Here is a 14,101-nt window from a genome sequence, read left to right on the forward strand (position 1 = left end):
TTACTGCTCGGCACCGTCTCGGCAGTCGACGAAGTTGCTCTTGAGGAATTCTTCCCCACTCTTCCTGCAATGCGATGGCCAGTTGTGGAAGTGTTTTGACGTCGACGTACACGTCGATCGAGTTCGTCCCAGAGTTGTTCTATCAGGTTTAGATCTGGTGAGCGTGAAGGCCATGGCACGCCACTGACGTTAGAATTGGAAAGGTAGCGGATCGTGACGCGTGCTGTATGTGAAGTAGCTGTATGTGAAGAACTCCCTCTGTCGGTCCATAATCGGAAGCATGTGACGTGTAAAGACTTCGTTGATGTACCGATTTGCTGTCAAATGCCCCTGAACCAACACTCAATTTTATCTTTGTTTGCTGGTTACCGCACCCCACACAATGACACTACCCCCACCGAATCTGTCGACCTGTCGAAGGCAATTAGGGGCACAACATTCATTCCTCCGATGGTAAACACGCTGTCTTCCATCTCGCGAGTGAAGAAGAAATCGTGATTCATCACTGAACCAGAGACGCCTCCAGATTCTAACGTTCCAGTTCCGGACAAGCAATCGATTCCTGACGGTTTGGTCGGATATTCTTCTCAAACCAGGGATGTTTTGTGCAACCTCCACGACTGTGGCAAGAGGATGACGCAAGAGAGCAGCCAGTGTATCGGTCCTTGGTTTGAGTGGTAACTTTTGGACGGCCGCTTCTCGGGCGATCTTAGGCGGAATTGATCTGCAGGAAACGATCCCACAGGGGAAATATGGTGCTCTGGTGAACGTTGAAATGTCGGGGGGAAATGCAGACTGCGACTCCCCAGATTCAAGGCGGCCTATGGCGTTGTTTCGATTGGCGACACTCAGTCGTGGCATGACGCTTTCCTCTTTTCCAGGCAAAAACAAAAGCGGTCTTGCATACATGTACATTGTGTTAGTTTGGTATTTACAAGACCAGTCAGAGATTCAGGTTAGAATAATGGTATTCCACGACTCATGCTTGTCGCTGGAGTCAAGATAGAAAATGATGGGTGACCAGGCATCCTGACTTGGTTGATACGTATCATGATATCCCAGTTGGGTAGATCGATGCTCATGATGTCAATCACTGGATAGCTTGATTACTTACATACCGTCGACACGTAGGTTGAATGTTGTTGTGTGCTGCGTTAAACAACAAAATGGCAAATACACTTTCTGCACAGTGGATTTGGGAAGGACTTATAGCAAACCGTCTATATTTGGTTTTATATCCTACAGGACTCGGGAGTTTTAGACATGCTGCCACACTACATTCCTGCCACAGCTAACAGTGGAATCCAAATTATCCAACCTATCTAACCTAATCCCATCGTGAATACAAAGTTGGCATATTTTCTTGTGCTATCTGATAAAGTAAAGCAAAACTGTGACAAGATTTTGGTCCCATGGTTTACACAAAACAGCTGTTAGCACATTAACTCGGTAGCAATTCTGGATGAACTCAGCACCATGCAGTAACATGTACATGACCGCATATGGAACGTGTATTCAGGCTTGGGTGGCTTGGGGCCTTGTGTGTCACTCGTGGGAGAACTCGAAGACCATTTGGTATTTGTTCCTGGAGCAAACCTTCGGTCGGAACAGCTTCAGACAGCTGTTCTAATCCTAAATCCGCATGTGGATAGCAGAATGATTTGATAATGAATATCTAGTCTGTATATGTGTATTATTAATTAGTAGTGGGTTAGTCTAGTGGTGAAAGTGTTCACTCGTCATGCTGAAAACCCGGGTTCGATTCACCCACGTGGGTACAGTGTGTGAAGCTCATGCCTGGTGTCCCCGCTGTGATAGTGCTGGAATATTGCTAAAAGCAGCGTAAAATTAAACTAACTCACTATTATTAATTAAGGGGAAGCGTAATATTGAAGGTGATATCCAAGTTGGAATCCGCTACATCGTATCCCAATTGCGTAGATCGATGCTCGTGCTGTTGATCACTGGATTGTCTGGTCCAGACTCATTATTTACAGACCGCCGTCACAGAACTGGAATATTGCTGAGTGCGGCGTAATACTGACTGCGGCGTAAAACTAAACTCACTCACTTGTTGCAAGTTGCATTGTTTATTTTCTGTATATATATATTTCATTGAACTTTACATGATGCATACCTATGAGTTTTTCGTTTGTATATCTCATCCCTTGAGGCAATTGATGGGAATTGGTTGGTCACAATGTGTGACTGGGAAAGTTCTGTGTCATTTTGACCCAACGGTCTTAATCGGTCCTGACACTAATACTACATGCAAATACTTAATTAACTATTAACATCTGACTGCATATCTCTGTTGACATCACTGGAAATAACTACTAAACTCCATGCCTGTAATTAGTGCTGTCCTGAATAGGGCTGCACGGAATTATCGGTATACCGGTATATGGTAAGACGCCTCTCAATCGATACGTATTGTACGTATTGCAGTGGGGTATTTTCTCAGAACTGGTATATTGGGTGGTAGGATTATATACTCATGGAAACGAATAAGGGAAAACATGTAAGCACATTATTTATTTCCAGTTTTTCACCCACAGTGCCATATAGAGTATAACAAAAAAAACGGAAAAACTTTCGTGTGTTCCTTTATTTGTTTCCATGAGTATATGTGATGAGTGAGTTTTGTAAAATCTACAGAGTTGTATTCACAATGAAGTTTCCCATTGTAAGTACTTGACACAACAGCATGCTTTACATACTATCAATTTTATACAAAGGAAATTACAGTCCCTCGAAATCAAATCTAATTTCGAGGTTTGTTATCACAGCCATTTTTAGGGCTTTTGAATGTAGAAAATAGACTCTGCGTATACAATCAATGTCACTCACTGTCAAACACTCCCAAAATATCACAATAAGTATCGGAATACGGCCACCAGAATCGCAACAAATTGCAATACAGTTCATTTGGCAACACATAGCACAAGTACAGAAGCATGCAGACAGACACATATCATTCATTGCTTGAACAGAATTATATGTTTTACGTTCAGAAGGATCATGTTGTAGTTTTAGACATTTGTTTGAAGACCTGTACAGACAGATATAGTGATTTGATAATGATTCCCGATGATGTACATTTCTGGCGTCCCCCGCCGTGATATTGATGGGATGCTGCTAAAAGGGGCGTACAATCTTACTCACTCATTTACTCACTAATATTTCTCCCAAACCTTTCAGTTTTCTAAGGGGCGGTAGGGTAGCCTAATGGTGAACCTTTCGCTCGCCACGCCGAATAGCTCAGGTTCTATTCCAACATAGTTGCAATGTCTGAAACCGATTTCTGGTGTCCCCTGCCGTGATATTGCTGGAATACTGCCAAAGGTGGTCTAAGGCTAAACTCACTTACTCAATTTCCTAGGTCATCCACTCAATCGTCCACATACCAGATGGTTTGTCTCGGTCAGTTTGCTGACCACATGCAATTAGTGATCAGAGTTGGATGGTGATCATAATATAACCCACTTGTTGGGTAAACCAGACTAATGACAGCCCACATTGGAATATTCATGAAAGGGGCTGATGCTATTATGTTGTTAGCAGTAGCAGGAACACCAGGTTTCGCCATCACCCGTGTTGGGAATCGAACCAAGACTACCCTTGGAATATAACCTACAACAACACGCACGATTTGGATTTGGCGTCCGCGTTTGGTCTGCTTGACCTTGAAGTCGTTTGACCTTGACTTACATCTTGCGCGTCATTGTTTCCAACATCCTCTTGAGGATTAACAACCTTCTGAATCCTTTGAACAAGTTCATCGGCCTTACCCCCCCTTCCAGCTCTCTTGGACCCGCTCAGCCTGTGATAAATCAATGTATACCAGCGGAGTAAGGACCATGCTCATTGGTCCCGATGGAGGCCAGGCTGTTGGTTCCAGTAACAATGGTACGATAGGTTTCTTTAAAGCATCTGCCAAGCTGACTTCCCGACGGCAGTTGGCCGATAAGCAGTATTTTGTTGTCACACAGCTGATGACAACCTTTGAGCCCCTCACGCCTTTGTCAATCTTGTCGAACAGGGAGTCCCCTCCGCCCATCTGGTGCACGTCCATCCAACACGTGTAGCCAAGGGAGGTAAGTCGTGCAAACAGTTTTTGTACCTGTGGTTGTTTGCCCCATTGGTATGACAAAAACACGTCCATGCTCTGTGCCTGTGGAATGAAACAAACGGATAACCTATAATATTCACCGTGACGCGCAAACGACGACTAGACAAGTTCTTCTTTCCCCAATCCACCTCAAGAAAAATGTATACTCGTCATACAATAAAAACTAAGCTGTAATGATGCGAGCATGAGTGACTAAGTATAGATTTACATTCAGTTCACTACTACTACTACTACTACTACTACTACTACTACTACTACTACCATTACTACTACCACTACTACTACTATGCTATTGATCACCGGATTGTCTGATCCAGACTCAATTATTTACAGACCGCCGCCATATAACTGAAATATTGCGGCGTTAAACAACAAACAAACAAACCAAAAACAATTTAGATTGATGTGTAAAATGTACTTTCAGATATTAATACTAAATTTATTAATTTACAGCCGGCTCAAAATGAAAATTCAGGACATCAAATTCCCATTAAGACCAAAAAACACACAAACACACACACACAAACACACAAACAAAAACACACACAAACACACTTAAACAAACACACACACAAACAAACACACACACAAACACACACACACACACACACACACAACACACACAAACAACACACACACAAACAAACACACACACACAAACACACACAAACACACACACACAAACAAACACACAAACACACACAAACAAACAAACACACACACAACACAAACACACACTCAACAAACACACACAAACACACACACAAACAACACACAAAACACACAGAAACAAACACACAAAAAAACACACCCAAACAAACAAACAAACACACACACACACACACACACACACACACACACACACACACACAAAGAAACAGAAACCACCCCAATACTGTTGATATGAAAATGAGCACATAATCCCCTTAATTCACTCTCATAGGACTGTTTGCAAAATAGTCAATGCAAAATTTGGTAAATGCGCAATTAACTGTATTTACCTTCTTTGTGGAAGTCGTCTTCGACTGGTCTCCGTCTTTGCTACGTTTGTTCTGAGGTATAGGGGCAATCGCAGGAACTTGTCCCCACCAGTTTTTATATTCTGTAAACATAAGGACATGTGCTCAAGCTTTTGTGTTTCTAAATGTGATTTTGTCATTTTTAACCCACACTCATTCCTAGAATTGTTAAATATTATAAAAATATAATCTGTGGTTGGGTAATTCTGTGTTAATTTCTACAAGTTCATTGAAAACTGGGGTACGAAATGAACAGCAACATGACCCATGTATATTTTATATTTGGCAAAATTTGTCCCAAAAAAGCGGATGTATTGATTTTCAAAGATCTGTAACTAAGACACTCTTTTAAAGCATATGTGTACTGTGCGACACGTTTTCTTTTATATTTAAAAATGTTAAATATATTTTGTTATTTAAAAACAATAAAAAACAAAAACATGTTGAGGTATTCTTTGAGTGATGACAAAGCACCAGTATAGTAAATATACTCATGCCAATAATGGTTGTCAGGCCACTCCCCACCCCAACCCTACATACACCCCACACCCACACTCCACACCCCCTCTCCAATAAAACAAATTGAAGGGGGTGACAACCATTATTGGCATGAGTATATGTATGACAGCTCTAACTTAAAATACACTTTAAATTATAAAATAATTGAGAGTTAGATTCTCTTTTGATGCTCAATGTATGTCGAATCTGAACCAGTTTGGGATTTCTTCGTAAAATATACAGAAAATCCTTGATCCTTGATTAAATCATCCAGACGAAAGGAAGTCGGGATTAAGCTCACCTGTTAACAAGTGTGGTGGGGTGGGGTCATTGTAAATCGACTTCTCCTCTTTTGATAACTAAATAAAGTAGCAAGTGATCGGGAGAGAAAAAACTAGTCTGATATGTCCGTCAGTTGTAATGGTAGTTAACTGTACTAACTGAACTGACGAAAAACTCTCCTCAAGGCTGTATGACTAAAGGGATTATGTCAACTTTCTAACAGTCAACTTTTCGTTCATGTCGAACAATATTCCAACAGCTCAGACTTTGAGGTTTACGTTTCACAAGTTTTGAGTTACAATCGAGCATCCTCCCTGTACCACGATTTCAAATCGAATATTGGCCTCTTCAAATGCCTAGACACTTCTTCGGGAATCCATCTGAACTCTCCCAGTAAAATACGTTTATGCATCTTTGTAGATTAAGGATACAGGGTTCTGGTCAATCTGGCTAGACTGGGAAACTAAAAGGTTTACGTTTCACAACTTTTGATTTACAATCGAGCAAGCTCCTTTCAACCACGATTTCAAAGAGGGTCATACCACGTTTCCTCAGAAATTGTGTCAAAATTTGATGTATTAGTGACAAAAATTATGTCCCATGTAATTCCCTAGTACCGTTTGACTTGTACCATAAGTTGAATAAGTTACCGATTTTTATCGATGAACAGCTAACTAGCCTTTGCATAAAGTCACAATTGGACAATCGACTCTTATTTTGGCAGTAATTTCTTACGGACGTAGAACGGATTTCAAAATCACGGGAAATGGGTGAAAAGGATTATTATTGTCGACATGTATGGGTTCTTATTTTCTGTAATTCAGGGATATCGAATTTAATGCAGTTGTGAAAAGGCAAAAATATTTGTTCAGAAATATACTGCATCTAAATCATGACAAGTCGATATTTTGACAGTCTGAATTGGAATACATCTAATTGAGGATTGGTTTGACTTTGGGCTGTAGCTTGGGGGCCGAATATTGGCCTCTTCAAATGCCTAGACACTTCTTCGGGAATCTATCTGAACTCTCCCAGTAAAATACTTTTATGCATCTTTGTAGATTAAGGATACAGGATTCTGGTCAATCTGGCTCGACTGGGAAACTAGAATCTACACCCAGCACAGCCAGCCACTCTCACCTGGTTCAACCTGTAGACTGACTTCCACCTTGTTGTAACTAAGCTGTAGGAGGAGTTCCCGGAACTTGGCCTTGGACCAGAATGCACCAGTCTCTACTTCCTCCCCCCGGCCTGGAGAAAAACCTGATGAAGAGGTACTCGCTGAAGATCGGCCCCATGGACCCGGCAGGTGGCCATGTGCACTTCTCCAGGAGGAGAGGAATTATCGGCTTGCCCAGTGTGACCGCAAGGTTCACCTGGAATAAATGGTGTGGGCAGTGTATCCTTGTCGGTTTCAAAACAGGCATCAATAATCGAGATAATCGAGCTGAAATTGTCAGAGAGGATCACGAAGTACGTGCTCCAGACAACCAGTTCGGACTTTTCAGCTTCAGTGGCTGGGTGGGTCAGATGGCTGACCTTTGGTGCCTTATTCTGAGAGAGTGGGAAAGGATGACATGTGTCAGCGATCCTGACCACCCGATTCCGTTAGTTGCCTCTTACAACAAGTCTGGGTTGCTGAAGACCAGGGCCTATATTTTAGAAGCTCTCTTAGCGCCAAGATAGTCAAAAGTTAATGTTAGTGTATTTCACTTACGACTATCTTAGAGCTAAGAGAGCTTCGAAAATATAGGCCGAGGATCTGCATGGGTCATTCTCTCCCGTTGTGATATTGCTGGAATATTGAGTCAACGGGTAATGTAAACTGACCGTACCTCACGGTTGCAGTTCGGGCTGCCGGCATACTTGTCCGTCACACAGCAGAGGACCACAGTTGCTGCTCGTATACCGCGGTCAATCTTCTCAAACAGCTTGTCTCCCCCTCCCATCTGGCCAATATCCAGCCAACAGCTGTATCCAGCTGACGCGAGGTGGCGCTGTAACAGCTGGACTTCCGGTTGCTTGCCCCATTGGTAGCTGATGAAAATATCCGGGGGGTCTTTTATAGTCCTGTGGTTCGTCCTCTACTACTGTTTCTGGAAACAAGAGTGAATTTTGTTTTACGACGCTTAGTAAACAAGCCCTAACATTTTCACTGATTGCCGCTTGTTTTGGTTATATTCCTGCTCATAAGGGGAAGCTGGATGACTAAAGCGTTCTTCCGAAGACCCGGATTCGACTCCACACATGGGTACAATGTGTCCCCATGCTACTAAAGTTCATTCATTCCAGCTGCATGACGGCGATCTGTAACTTCAAGGCTGAACCAGAAAATCCCGTGATTGGCAAAAATGACCTAACCACCCAATCCCATTAGTCGACTTTTCCGAAACTCATTAATAGTTGAAGAACAATTCCAACCCAGATCGTTACGGAAAGTCTAAGGTTAATTTTGAGAAAATTTCTGTCCCATAACATCGGAATAAGAATTGGAATCTCACCTGCCATTTTCATAGCATTCTCCACAATGACCGCCGCGTCGGTCCTGTTCATCTCTTGCAGTGTCTGTAGAACACCGAACGTGGCATCTCTGGTCTTGTTGGTGCTGTACCATTCATTCAACATTGACTGGCACGGGTCAGCCGTCTGTGCCCATCCCCGGATGTCGTCGTTGCTGTAACCAAGGCGACTACTCAGCAACCGCCAATCGTGTTTGCTCTCAGGATTCAAAAGTTTAGAAACATCACGTGCCCAAAATGGCGCGTGGCTTAATGTCTGAAAGACAATAAAATATTCATCAGTTATAAGTATTGTGATATATATCTTCACGGGTTATCATTGAAAGCAGCTGCGGTGGGCCTCTTACGACAAGAATGGATTGTTGAAAAACAATTCTAATATGAATCTTCACGGGTTATCATTGGTATCAGCAGAATGAACCCATGCAATTGGGATGAAATTACATGCATGAGCCGCGTCAGTGAGTCTATCCACGCGGTCCCGTTACGATAAGCATTGGTTGCTGAAGATCAGTTCTAACATGCGCAGGTGTATGCGCAGTTGACCACATCCATCTAGTCAATGTTAATGACGTAATACGTTATTGTATAAATCAGGGCAAACTTCGAGTACTATATATTACACCCACAAACAGGGCTTTCAAACGAATATTAGTGTAACAAATATTGTGTTTATGCGAGAATTCGAACCCGGGCTTTCGGCGGGACTAACGGACGCTTTCAGTATCCAACTATTCAATAATAACGACTGGGGAATGTTTTAATTGTATTTACCTTTTTGTCGATTTCTTCGACTTTTGACACAGTGTCTTCAACGGTTTCCCCCAATTCATGGAGTTCTCTCCTTTGATAGTCCAAACGGACCTCCGCACGATCTACCCGTTCCTTCTGCATTGTGACGTCATTCTGGACATTGTCGACCTTGGCTCCTGTTGTCGTCACTTCTTCTTCGAGTTGCCCCACTTCCTGTTTTACGCCCTTCATATCGGCTGACAATGCCTCCAGGCTGGAGAGAGAGTAACGCAATGAGTACAATCTATTGTTATGTTTTGCAGGGTTTAATGGTTTAAATAGATGAATGCAGCAAAGAGGGTTCGCGTGATCCTGGCACAGTCAGGCTAGGATGGTTACGCTCACAACCCAGACAGCGAATGGGACTTGTCTCAGGAAGCGCTGCCTGGAAACGCTCGGAGAGTACGCTGACTGCAAAACGATGCAGTCTTCTGCAGTATCCACAGGGTCAAAAGGGAGGTGTTCCTGGCAGTAAAAACGTAGACCCTCCCCCGTTGTCAGTCAACAGACTGGAATGTACTTAACCTTTGGCACCAAGAACAATGGATAGTCTTTGCACGTAGAAGCAAGAATTATATTTGGTATGCGAGGTCAGCATATTTGCCATCTTTCTCCTGAATGTTGTCAATTACATAACTGTCAAAAGGGAACAATTCATAGCTTATGAATAATTTCTTTCGTTTAATCAGAAAAAAATACGCCTAAGGCTGTATACAGGCCTGTTCCCAAAAAAGTTACATTTGTCATATTTCATGACGCCATCGGCAAACGCTGGGTTGTGTCATGATGGACCTCACAGCGATAACCACAAGCATGGTGAAGACGGTAATAAAAGACCGAGCCGTGCCACTATATCGCTTCAGATACTGTGTTTGCCATCCACTCACAAGGTGTTGGACAGTGTCGTTAAATTCAGATGTACCGTAAATGGCCAAAAAAAATATCTCCTTTTGAAACCGGGAAACCGGAGATGTCAGAAACATCAAAATACCATATCATATTTTACCCTCCAGTATATTTTCACATTTTCTTCACAAACCTCCTTCCTTCCAGTATATCCAGAATGAAGATACAAGTGTCCTTGACCGACTGTACTTTGGTAGTGTCGCGGAGGTCAGCTATGAAGGACTTCCGGTTGTCCAGAAGGGGTCGATGAAATGCTCCCACTGCACGCATCGCGTTCAAAACTAGGGGAGATAACTCCCCGTCTTCCGGTCGGGACAATAACTGTGTGTAGTACTCCATTACTGGTTCTGCTTTGTCCTGCAAATGATTTGATACATGTATAGAAGTAATTACTTGAGTTCCAACAAATTGTAATCTTTTCGTCTGGGCCGACAGTCTGGTTTGTTTACACGGCAGTGTCGCTTGGTTGGGCTAATGCTGCGCTGCGAGAGGCTAAAATAACTTTATTTCATATGAACGTCAGATACGACCGGTAGGGCAGCACAAGCGTATGCTTGTCACGAACACCTGGTGTCAACACTATATTGTCAGTGGTGAACTCACTAGTGGTGTTCCGATTAATTGAAATAATCGAGGATTGGTCGCAGTGACCAAACAACCAAGCAATCAATCACATTTCATCATGGTAGAACACACACAATTTTGGAACTTCTGCTTTTGTGTTTTAAACACTTAAAGGTGGAACGAACGTATCTTAAAAGTTGTCAGGGCCTGAAAACATTTTAATTCTTAGAAAACGCACTTCACTTACTGAAAATTCATGACTGAATATTTCTTGAAGTCTCCAGAAAGTTGATGTTCATGATATATTAGTCATCACTTTAAAGTAGCAAGTTGCATCATGTTATACATATCTGCAATAACAATCTGGATAGGAAAATCTGCAAAAATGACGCTAACCAATTTTTTTCAGTGATTGTGGTCATGAAACAATCATCAATTGTGAGATTTCAATCAATTCCTAACACTAGTATCGTGTATATTTTTTATCCGTACATACACCGATACTGCTCTTATCTGGAGCCCTGCTTTTGTGTTTTAAACACTTAACGGTGGAACGAACGTATCTTAAAAGTTGTCAGGGCCTGAAAACATTTTAATTCTTAGAAAACGCACTTCACTTACTGAAAATTCATGACTGAATATTTCTTGAGGACTCTGGAAGGGTTATGCTTATGATATGCTAGTCTTCACTTTTAAGGAACAAGTTGCTTCATTTTACATTGGATGTGATATTTGCGCAGTTTCTAAATAAACAAAAAACAACATGTTTTTTTTCTGTAAATTTATGTGCATTAAAACCTGAACAGGAAAGTCTGCAATATGACGCAAGACAAGTTTTTTCGATAATCGCTCGTTGGTAATGAACGTTAACCAATCATTGCAGTCACAGATATTTAGCCCTTTTTCCACAAATATATTGACCTTCACTGCAGATGAAATCTGACTGCTTTAGACTGGCTTGGATTTTATTACTTGCCATATAATTATGAAGCTGTATTCACTCACCATTGAAGTTTGAACGGCAACGTTCTTGAGGACGTTCACCAACAGTCGTCGGCAGTGTTGTTTATGTACGTCAGCCTGCATCAACGTCTCAGTGTGCGCTACGATCAAGTCTGGACGTTGTTGTGACAAATGTAGGAGAATTGTCAGATAGCTGGCTTGTTCCGGTTCGTCAGCTGACTTCATCTCCTTGATAATAGTTGCGACGTGGTCACCATCGAACAGCTGGAAATACACACACACATCTGATTGTTGGTGACACATGGTGGATCAGAAGCTCAAACTGTCTGTATGATGGAGGCAAAAATTTATCTACAAGATAACATTACCATTATTAGCTATGCTTCAACAAAACATAAGCCACTATGTTCTGAAGCTCACCTGCACAGAATGTGTACCGACAAAGGAATTTCTCGATGTTTATTGAACTGATTAGAGACAGACATCATTCAATATGGTTTTAAAAGAAAGCCTTATCACTATTAAGTCTGTTTAACAAAACCCAAGCCACTATGTTCAGAAGCTCACCTGCAAAATACACGGAAAGTCTGTCGACAAAAGGGATTTTTGCACGTTCACTGAATTGATATAATTGCTGTTTGCTGTGACTGACTGACTGACTGAGTTTGGTTTTACGCCGCTTTTAGCAAAATTCCAGCAACATCACGTCGGGGGACACCAGAAATGGGCTTCACACATTGTGCCCATGTAGAGATTCGAACCCGGGTCTTCGGCGTGACAAGCCAACGCTTTAACCATTAGGCTACCCCACCGCCCCTGTTTGCTGTGAAGTGTGTGTACATGTCACAGCACACAATTCAAGTTCGGAGGTTGAAGTTGCCCTAGTGGTTACAATACACAGATGCGACTTAGGTTTTTAGTGGCTGTATCCTCAAGGGGGGCTGAAGTACCGTACAATTAGTGTCCTCCTGAGCAGATTCGTAAGTCCCAAAACATTCGAAAGACAATTTAATCTTCCACGTTTTTACTCGTAGCATTATTGTTATTTTAATTGTGTGCTAAATTTGCCTACAGTCGCCAGCAACTGAAGGGATGGTGTAAATCCAGCTAGCGGCCATGCAGGTACCGAAGGCACTGTAAGTCCCCATGGTCCCTAGTATGGTGATCTACTTTCAGTTGTTGGCGATCAATAGCCCATTTTTACGTTGTATTGTCTAAAATAGTTTTCTTCATTAAAGATATATGCTAGCTAGTTTTAACTCTTTTCGTGATACTCAAGTTATTTTACAGTCAGTCGATGACTGGTTCTTTAACTACTTGTATGTATAGTGTATGTACAACAATTCTCGTCACTATATGGAAGACATATTGCCGAGGTGACGTTAAATTTTAACTCACTCACTCACTCAATACACAGTTAAGGATGCGTTATACCGAGGTATTCCATCACGTACCTGTGGTTGACGTTGGGCTACGTCTATCATCAGTGACAGGACAAGCTCCCTCACGTCATCATCCCGACTGTCCATGAGGTCAAAGAAGGTCGAAAAGTGCGGCGCGAGGGGCTCTGGGTTGGACGGGTACACTTTGGTTATGGGGACTGAAAATTCGATTTACATAATGTGATGGGAGTGACTGAGTTTAGTTCTACGCCACCTTTAGCAATATTCCAGCAATATCACGGCGGGGGACACAAGAAATGGGCTTCACACATTGTGCCCATGTGGGAAATCGAACCCGGGTCTTCAGCGCTTTAAACACTGGGCTATCCCACCGCCCTTATTGCGGTGTCTTTCGTTTGTGGGTGAACATCACGTATATCTGCCATACAGTGATTTAAGTGGGAATATTGCTGGAAGCAGCTTTGAACTCAGTCAGACATCTACTGCCAAACAAACTCTGACGTTTGGGGATAGTAGGTATAAAAGTCATGGAACAGGGAACAAGGAATGATGCTCTACGTGTGTTCGTCAATATGCAACTGACCTAAGACTAAACCTTGCTTTGTATCTGCTGTTCATGGGAAGTACGGATTAATAACTTCTGCGGGTTCATTTGAGATTCATTTTATAGCAGTAGGCATTTATTTCATTTCTCTTGCTTCCTTGCCAGATTTGACCTTACTGAACTTTAGAATTCAAAATTTGGTGAGTGAGCGAGTTTAGTTTTACGCCGCACTCACCAATATTCCAGCTATGTGGCTGCGGTCTGTAAATAATCGAGTCTAGACCAGACAATCCCGTGATCAACAGCATGAGCTTCGATCTATACAATTGGGATACCATGACATGTGTCGACCAGGTCAGCGAGCCTGACCACCCGATCCCGTTTGTCGTCTCTTACGACAAGCATGGGTTACTGAAGATCAATTCTAACCCGGATCTTCACGGGTCAAACTGACAGTTATAACGAACTGTTTTGGTCTA

At 42.3% G+C, this 14,101-nt stretch overlaps 2 protein-coding genes across 3 annotated transcripts in view; both read right to left on the reverse strand.

Annotated features, from left to right (window-relative positions):
* On the reverse strand, positions 1–7,795 carry LOC124256827. Its single transcript, XM_046690795.1, has 5 exons — positions 7,767–7,795; positions 7,072–7,253; positions 5,134–5,234; positions 3,792–4,174; positions 1–64 (listed from the first exon to the last, which is right to left on the reverse strand). Exons 1-5 carry the CDS (start codon positions 7,793–7,795, stop codon positions 1–3), a joined length of 759 nt encoding a protein of 252 aa, XP_046546751.1.
* Positions 7,072–14,101, reverse strand: part of LOC124256806 — a 24,796-nt gene continuing 17,766 nt past the window's right edge. For both annotated transcript variants that reach the window (XM_046690762.1, XM_046690761.1), the window contains exons 16-22: positions 13,130–13,275; positions 11,718–11,939; positions 10,282–10,505; positions 9,225–9,456; positions 8,433–8,706; positions 7,767–8,027; positions 7,072–7,307 (exon numbers count right to left, since the gene is read on the reverse strand). In XM_046690762.1, coding sequence (XP_046546718.1) covers positions 7,855–8,027; positions 8,433–8,706; positions 9,225–9,456; positions 10,282–10,505; positions 11,718–11,939; positions 13,130–13,275 — 1,271 coding nt within the window. In that variant the 3' untranslated portion in view covers positions 7,072–7,307; positions 7,767–7,854. The remainder of the gene's footprint in view (positions 7,308–7,766; positions 8,028–8,432; positions 8,707–9,224; positions 9,457–10,281; positions 10,506–11,717; positions 11,940–13,129; positions 13,276–14,101) is intronic.

Source organism: Haliotis rubra, unplaced genomic scaffold (assembly GCF_003918875.1).
Source record: "Haliotis rubra isolate DU_JTF1 unplaced genomic scaffold, ASM391887v1 Scf64, whole genome shotgun sequence".
NCBI lineage: Eukaryota > Metazoa > Mollusca > Gastropoda > Lepetellida > Haliotidae > Haliotis > Haliotis rubra.

What these genes read in the sequence shown, in the direction of transcription:
- LOC124256827 (XM_046690795.1), bottom strand. Translation starts at nt 7,795, where the DNA reads ATGCCGGCAGCCCGAACTGCAACCGTGAG. An exon ending in CAGTCTACAGGTTGAACCAG is followed by an intron (nt 5,235 to 7,071) that starts GTGAGAGTGGCT and finishes TTATGTTTACAG; the next exon opens with AATATAAAAACTGGTGGGGA. An exon ending in AGACGACTTCCACAAAGAAG is followed by an intron (nt 4,175 to 5,133) that starts GTAAATACAGTT and finishes TTCATTCCACAG; the next exon opens with GCACAGAGCATGGACGTGTT.